Source organism: Hyposmocoma kahamanoa, unplaced genomic scaffold (genome assembly GCF_003589595.1).
Source record: "Hyposmocoma kahamanoa isolate Upper Pololo Valley unplaced genomic scaffold, ASM358959v1 65, whole genome shotgun sequence".
Classification (NCBI taxonomy): Eukaryota; Metazoa; Arthropoda; class Insecta; order Lepidoptera; family Cosmopterigidae; genus Hyposmocoma; species Hyposmocoma kahamanoa.
The window spans coordinates 13,760,915-13,769,132 of NW_020653853.1; the positions used below are offsets into that span (position 1 = coordinate 13,760,915).

The window sequence follows — 8,218 nt, forward strand, 5'->3', positions numbered from 1 at the left end:
ATTCTTCTCAGGGGAATCTGCCTTACGAATGAGCGGTAGAGTTTAACTATTGTGACGATTTCAAGTGTAATAATGCTTACCTATGAAATAAAGATTATTTTGAATTTGAATTTGAATTTGAATTTGAAGCATGTTAATGTTAGGTACCTCTTGTAAGCGTCCCAATCGGAGTCTTGATTACCGAATTCGTCTCCCGCGGCAGCCAATCGCGAGATGACGCGCATGCGCTCCGCGGCGGCGGCCGTGCGCCGCTTCACCATGGCGGCTCGCCGCGCGCGACGGGCCTCGCGGCGCTGCATGAGCTCGCGGTACTGGCATTGAAATAAATGCGGTGATTCTGGGCCCGATGCACAGAATGAATAACAGCACATAACAACAACAAGAAGCGCGTCAATCTTTAACAGACTGCGCAGGTGTCTGTCAGTCTTAGCGGGTTTGAACCGTGTGCAGATCGAACGTATAACAGGGCCTTCAAATACTGCAGACAAACTGGCAGCTTCAAGTTTGTTTCGTTTTTTAACAAATTGTATCTTTGAATGGTGTTCCTTTAATTTCAAAGACTGTTATTTAAAAGGAATTAATCATTTGAACAGCATCACACAAAAAAAGTTTTTTTTTTCACATTTGGTAGGTTCGATTCCTGGGTGAGGTAAGCAACTTTTAAGTCATTGAATGCCAAAAATTAATGTAAATAAAATAAAATGTCTTCATGAAGCAAAATATGCTATCTACAGTAGTTAAAATATTTTTGTGACCCATGGCCATGGGACATTCTGTATGTTATCACAGGCTGATGAAGGAATGTATATGTCAAAATTAATATACAATATATCCCTCAAATGCATTGTTAAGTCCCACAGACCAGCCAGCCAACTGCGCTAATCTTTATTGGTGACCCATGGTTTAATATACATTGAGAGAAGTAGCAGACCCAATGATGTGATGTGTTGATGGTTACATTACTGTACTGTAATATATATTAAAATACCTTGTCTATGTCAAGAGAAAACTGACCTTAGCTCTGGTGTCCGCCAGCCATATTTGAAAAGCCTCAGGGTCTTGTGGCGGCTGCATGCGGCCCGTTGGTCGGGTTTCAGGATTCTCTTCCGCCGCCGCGGCCGCTGCGATGCGCTGCCGGTTTTTCTCTATGCGAGCGTGTAGATTTGTAATTTGCCTCTAAATAGGGAGAAAAATGTGTGGGTATGTATTTTGGGGGTTAAGTAGCTCTTTAGTTCGTGAGATATCAGTAGTAAGTTAGGCAAACATATTACTTATCTGATTTGTGACGGGTTGCAGTCCCCTTTTGAATGTTATTTTAAGGTTTATCAGCTACAACTTACTATTTTAAATAATAGTGTTATTAATATTAAGAATTGTCAATTAGTTCACAGTAAGTAAACATATTGTTACCTGAAGATCCTCATAACTTTTAATATCAAAGCCTTTGATTGCTTCATTGAACTCATCTGTGTCACCATCTTCTATCATATCCTGTATAGATTTATTAACAAGTTAATATTCTTACTCTCCCATTTTGCTATAAGTTCATAGTCATACAAATGTGTAAACTGTAATGTTTGATCATAAAATAAATCGTAAAAGTTAAGCAGTTTTACACAGAGCGGAGTATAATGTAAGAAATGTCCAAAACACAATTTTACTGCTAGCTTTTTCTTTCTCTATTATTTGCAGTTTGTATATAATTGCTAGTCGAGTTTTTTATTACTTTAGCTGTATTACAGAGTTTTATACAATTGTAAAGATACTAACTTGTATAGCCAGTAATTGATTTAACTGGTCTTCATCCTCAGCGAGTCTCTCTTCTCGTTTCCTAGCATTTATTTCTAATAGCCGCCTCGCCATTTCTTTTTTTCTCTCTTTTTGCTGTTCAGCTGCAATGAAAATATTAGATTTCTTCCTTGTGAAAATAAGAAAGATTTCCACACATAACTTAATAGCTTTCCATCATATAACACACAATTATTATAGTAATCATATTACATAAAAATTCATCCAGTCTCCTAAATAGGTATGAATGAGACAGTGTTAGGAAGAAATACCACAAAGGTTCAGATAACTGAATTTGAAATGAATGCAAATAACAACATGCTTAATATCTGCAAAATGAGGTCTAAAAATTTGTTCACTGCTCTAGTGCCAGTAGAATTTTATAGGCAATTCAACCGAGACTGTAATGGCATGGTGAAAGTATGGTTGCAAACTTGGCATTGACAGCAACTTTAATTATGTAAAACTTACCAGTCAATCCTGAAGAACTAGCAGACTGTACATAAGGTAGCTGTATTCTCTTTACATTGGTTTCATAAAAATCTGCATTTACCCATTTCCTGATTTCTTCCTGATAATCTAAAGCAATGGAACAGTGTTCATGTAATATTTCTTCAACTCGTGACATTGTGATTGCAGTCACATGAACAGGGTACTTTAGTTGCAGTAATTTGTGTAGATAAGCTATCATTTCACTGCCACCTGAAATATTATTATAAAATGAGGAATAGTGTGTTTATTTAGTATGTTCTTCAAGGTACAATACTGGACCATTTTGTTACTTCCAAAGATGATTTTGGTTTTAGTATTGGAAGCTGACAGCATCTTGGATCTCTGACAAAAATTTCATCAGGAATCTTATCAATTCAAACACATTCAAATACTCTCTGTTGCACTGTACAATCAGAGCAAGGAGCACACAGATTCAACAATCTTTTAATTTTTTTTGTAACAAAATTATTTGCTAATAGTAATTCATTCATTCATCCATTATATAAACTTAACACAAACCTGAAAATTTAATTATGAATTCAGCTAGACAAACCTAAATTAATCCTCCTAGCATGTTCGACAACTACCTGACCTCTCAAAACAGGTATGATATGAACAGTGTGATATCCACAGTTGACAATGAGTGCTGTATCTCCAATCTCATTTCTGTACATGCTGTATAGAGAATCCACTCCATAACTCACTGCTGGGACGCTGTAGGCTTCGAACAAGAGTTCTGACATTACTGAAATTGGAAGAAAATGCTCATTTGAATATTTCTTGTTTATATGGCTAATGAGATCATGAAATAGTTTTTTAACACAGTTAATCAATCTTTATTAAATCAGGTGTAGCATTTAGTGTTCAGCTTCAGTTTCATTTTCTCACATGTCTTTTCAAGATAATATGAAATTTATCAATGACATGAGAAGTTCCTTACATTGTCTACTGTAATTGGGGGTGACAAATGCCTCTGTCATAACAATGGGATGTGGCACGCTGCCCTCATTGTCTATACCCAAATGGGAGAAGATGTAGTCCAAGACTTGCTCTTGTGCTTCAAAATGTGTCACCACATTTTTGTCAAATTGAGTCTTCAGTTGAAACCTTGAAGATAATAAAATTGCAATTAGGTATAATTTATTGTCCATTGCAAATGAGCTAAATAACAAATAGAGCTGGCAATGACAGTTTACATATTAGAAAAATAATACATACAGTGGGACTGTATGTATTAAAAGTATGTGTAAAAAAATAATATATTCTTACCTGACTGCTTCTATGTTTATAATATCGTTTCCTATTTGAATAGGCGGAGTTGCCGGCGGCTCAGCGTCCTTTTTACATCTGTCCTTCCGCGGCCTCGCTATCAAGTTTTTGAATATCAAATGTGGCTCATCGTATATGGACCAACCCACTCGACACTGGTATGAACCTACAAGATGTTATTTGAAAAGGAAGTGTATTGAAAGCGTGAAAAAATTTGAAAAAATAATAGTATGCGAAACCAACCATTGTCAATTACCAAAGGTATGTGCCCAAACTTTACAGTAGGTTCGTATTCATGTACTATGTCAGGCACAGTTTTATAATCTTTCAACACAATAACGTCATCCATTATAAATTAATTTAATTTATCCAAAAGAAAAATATTATTATCTTCCAATGTTATTCCGGCGTCAGGCAGCAGCGAAAATAAAATGACAATACTAGGCTTGCTAAAAAACACCGATATATCAACAATCAAAATACTGATGTTTTTATAAAAATTCGATTACTGTCGGCGATATTTTTAATCTCGACGTATAAATTTAAAAAAATTTTTTTCGAATATCAATTTCGATAATTTTTCATCAGTCACTACAAGTGCTTTAAGAATGCTTGAAAATGATACCAAAGTATACGTAGATTGTTGAGGGTAAAATAGAATAAATAGGTACATAACAGGACACCCACAAATATTTGCAAACATTTGGTAGACTTATCAGAGCTTCCTAGCCCATTTAACATGGTGATTACCTCCTTTCCCTCGACATTTTGCAGCAGACTATCACAGTAGTACTTCTTACCTTTCCTTTCTTTATTAGAATACTTTTTAACTGCAACACGTATCTTCAATTTATCAATTTTTGCTTTACATTTTGGGAATGTTTTTAGGTTACTACTGGTTTTGAGAAATATATCGATATATTGAAACACAAAAATATTTATCTCGATGAATATCGATATTGTTTATAAATATCGAGCCGATACAATATCTTCAATTGCCCATCCCTAGAGGACTGCGAATATTTTTTTTAATTTATACAACTTTGGCTACGAGGACATCAGCAATATAATAAATATTATCAGAGAAAAACGCGGGAAACTTCGATTTTGGCGGTCGTGTTTTCGAGTTTTTACTACTGAAAAATTAATTTATAAGTGATCAGATGACTTATTTTGTTTTATATTGTATATAAATAGGTATTTAGTTTGTGTAGATAATTAGTTAGTGTAGTTCTTCTGTGTAGGTAAGTTTTTTATTAACTTTTGTTATGAGGGAGAAACCTCCCGACGACTCGGGAGGTTGTGTACCTCATGTAGGCCTTAACATTTGTATAGGGGATGAAAATGTGATGGGTACGGAAGACAATATTCCTTTACTCAACAGGAAACGTTCTAAATCTTGCAAGTGTAAACATTGTAAGCGAAAAAATCTTTAAAAAGATGTTAATGGAAAAGTATGCGAACCTACTCCTAATTGTTGCTAACAGGCTGCGAAAAAACCTCCAATTATCACCAATTTGAACCATTCGCTCTGGACCTTTTGGAGGGAAAAGTGTCGTTTTTATTTTGACTTTCAATTATTTTGTGCAATCTAGTTTAAAGTGGAATAGGATAGTGCTATTGTGCCTTAATCGAAGATTAAAACGCGAAATTATACGAATCTCGAACTAAAATACCCGTATCGGCCCGTTTTAAGGAATCCCGAGTCAATCCAAGCACGCCGCTTCAAATTGCCTATCCTCTTTGTGGCGGCCATATTTACAGAAACATAATTAAACTTCATGTTTAGGCTGATGGCTTTGCCAATGCCTTAATAAAAAAAATAAAAAATAAAAAAAACCAATTTGAACAATTCTGATACAACAAATGTACAAGATAATAACACCTCAAAAACTTCTCTGTCTCTCAAAATGACATCCTATCTTGCAATACCGCTTCGCAATTCCAACGTGGACGGAAGTATCAATCAACTGACTCTGCTCCATTCGTAGTCCATGTAAAAAGAGAAGTAATTAATTCTGATGACCGTGGTACACTTCATCCGGTTCAGTTTGGCAATTTTTTAAAGAAAAATAACTTTAAAAATATTATAAATGGCAGTTTGAAAAGGATAGGTAGAAACAAAGTATCTCTTTCTTTTTCAAACCATAAAGAAGCAAATAATTTTGTTGATCACCCAAATCTTGCACAACAGAATCTTAAAGCTTTTATACCTACATTCAATGTGACCCTGATGAGAGTAGTGAGAGGTGTCCCTGCAGACTGGACTGATGTTAAATTTTTGGAAAATGTGTCGGTAAAATTATGAAGGTGAGGCGAATGAAATATAAAACAGTTGTCAATACAGTTGCAACGAAAAGAATTCACGTTAAATTAATTTATTTTATTTTATTATTATTATAACATTTTATTTCGAGTATGTGCTTGCAAAATAAATTAGAAACAATTATAGAAAATTACATAAATCCTTCATAAAAAACAACAATTTAATTTATTAAATTCGTTGATGGTTCGAGTTTACTTTTGACAGTGACAGCTTCACCAACCCGTGGTGACAGGACATTGGCGAAATCGCCATTTTTTTGTATAAATTTTATAATAATATTAAACTACCGTACATAGTTATTTTTACTTGACATTGGCAAAATCATTGATTATTTCGATGGAGCCATAACATTTAAAAGAAGAAGAACGTATAATGGAAAACTGAGGGTCGTATTCTAGAACTCTACTCAATGTTCAAGTCAGGATTTGAGTATGGTTTAAAGCACTCGAAATCATACTCAAGTCCCTGCCATTAGGGTTGTATTTGCAGTGCTTGAAATCATACTCAGATCCTGACTTGAGCATTGAGTAGAGTTCTGGAATACGACTCTGACAGTGGCGACAATCGCCATATTTTTTATATTATTCGTATAAAACTGACACTGGCCCAAGCCTAGTGGCCGCCATTAAGAAAATAAGAATAATTTATATTACTTGGTACTTGGTGTAACGGGCTGGTGTATATATATATATATATTAATTTAATAATACACCAGTACCAGTGTAGGTATAGTATGAAAATAGAATATTTTTTTATATTAAAAACAGCCACATTGTTTCTAATTATCGATTAGGTAGGACCACATCCCTCGTTGAGTAGCGTTAGTTTAAGATTAATAATGTTAACAATTCACGGAGCGGTTTCCATTCGCGCCCGCCGGTGCTGCGGGACAGCGGTTTTATTTCAGTACTCACGACCTTGCAAGTTTATGCGGACACGAAGCCGCTGCGATTGCGGATCGGACCGCGAACTTAGTGGGTAATCGCAAGTCGCGCGGTTAATAGAGCTCATCCCGCATGCGCCTGCACCACATTGCGCCTGAACCGACCGCCAAAGCGACGACGGGGCCGCCAAGCGCGCAGGTGATCGCGTCCTGCGCGGTTCTACTAGTACCCCGCCGCGCTAACCGCGAACAACCGTCACCACTACAGGCGTAAAACGCGCCGTGAAATATGCTACTAATTTTACATACTTAACTATCACATTCTACAGATGCCACGGTCCCGCGACAGGCGCGGGTGAAAACCGCTCCGTGAGTTCTTAGTGTAACCAAAAAAAAAAAAAATCTAACGTGTAATAGTTAGCTATTATATTATACTAGTATATAATAGCATTTTTACTAAAACGCCACCTGATGGTGACTGGCTGAACTGGCTGAAAAAAGTACTGAAATATTGTAGTATAACTCTTACTCAAGTGACTGTAAGTTTAATTTTGTTAAATTTTAAAATTGTGTCGTTTTCATTGATTTTTTTTTTAAATCTCTGTACATTATTATGTAGCGTCTGTATTTACATATAAAGTACTCGGTGGTATTTACAATATCTTTACATAACCAACAAGCGCTGGAGATTAAAATTTGGGTGATCGAGGTCTCAAGGTTCGAATCTACAGTATTTACAAAGTGATAATCTTTATGTAATTATAATCTAAAAGATATGAAGGAAATACAGTGACCTATCCTTAACCTGTACAAACTTGTTATAAACCCATAAAAGAAGCTTTTTTCAAGCCAAGCCTGCGAATGTTGTTGCTGTCTGACTCTCTGTTCCACTATACATATAATTGCAATAATGGCACAATTGTTGTGATTGAAATATCTCTATTCTATTCTGTTGTATCGGCATAGTAGAATAAGACCAAGTAGGGCAACTCCGTACCCAATAACAGCGCGGCTGTATGGGCGCGCAACCGTGTATATTCGCACATATATCATTCGCATAATAATGGAATGCGCGTTGAGACGTCCAATATTGTGCAACGCTAGAGCACCCTTGGGTTACGCAAATGTGTACGTCCGTACACAGCACGCGGCGGGCACGCACGCACACATACAAGCCGCGCCGCGACTACGTTTAATAAGGAGTTACCATACTTGTTCTTATTTTACCAAGGTTTCGGATTCAGTTTATTCACATAACTTTTAGTTTTTAAAAATGTACAGGATAATTTTAGATGAGATTTTATCGATATAAAAAGATCATTGGATATAAGTGACATTTCATGATGCCGTGCGATTTTTTCTCGTTCTCTTAAGTGTCATTTTGTAGTGTTTTTGTTGCATGTACGGATAGTAAAGGATGGGTCATGTAGGGTAGGTAATAATTCCAATAATAGATAAAT

The 8,218-nt window shown here is 35.9% G+C and overlaps 1 protein-coding gene across 1 annotated transcript in view; it reads right to left on the bottom strand.

Annotated features, from left to right (window-relative positions):
* LOC113231532 (actin-related protein 5) overlaps nt 1-3,965 on the bottom strand; it is a 6,260-nt gene extending 2,295 nt beyond the window's left edge. The window contains exons 1-9 of the mRNA XM_026465854.1: nt 3,793-3,965; nt 3,550-3,715; nt 3,221-3,387; nt 2,834-3,025; nt 2,260-2,490; nt 1,771-1,892; nt 1,411-1,491; nt 1,015-1,176; nt 148-311 (exon numbers count right to left, since the gene is read on the bottom strand). Of these exons, the coding sequence (XP_026321639.1) occupies nt 148-311; nt 1,015-1,176; nt 1,411-1,491; nt 1,771-1,892; nt 2,260-2,490; nt 2,834-3,025; nt 3,221-3,387; nt 3,550-3,715; nt 3,793-3,898 (1,391 nt within the window). The 5' untranslated portion in view covers nt 3,899-3,965. The remainder of the gene's footprint in view (nt 1-147; nt 312-1,014; nt 1,177-1,410; nt 1,492-1,770; nt 1,893-2,259; nt 2,491-2,833; nt 3,026-3,220; nt 3,388-3,549; nt 3,716-3,792) is intronic.
* Between the last annotated feature and the right edge of the window lie 4,253 nt (nt 3,966-8,218).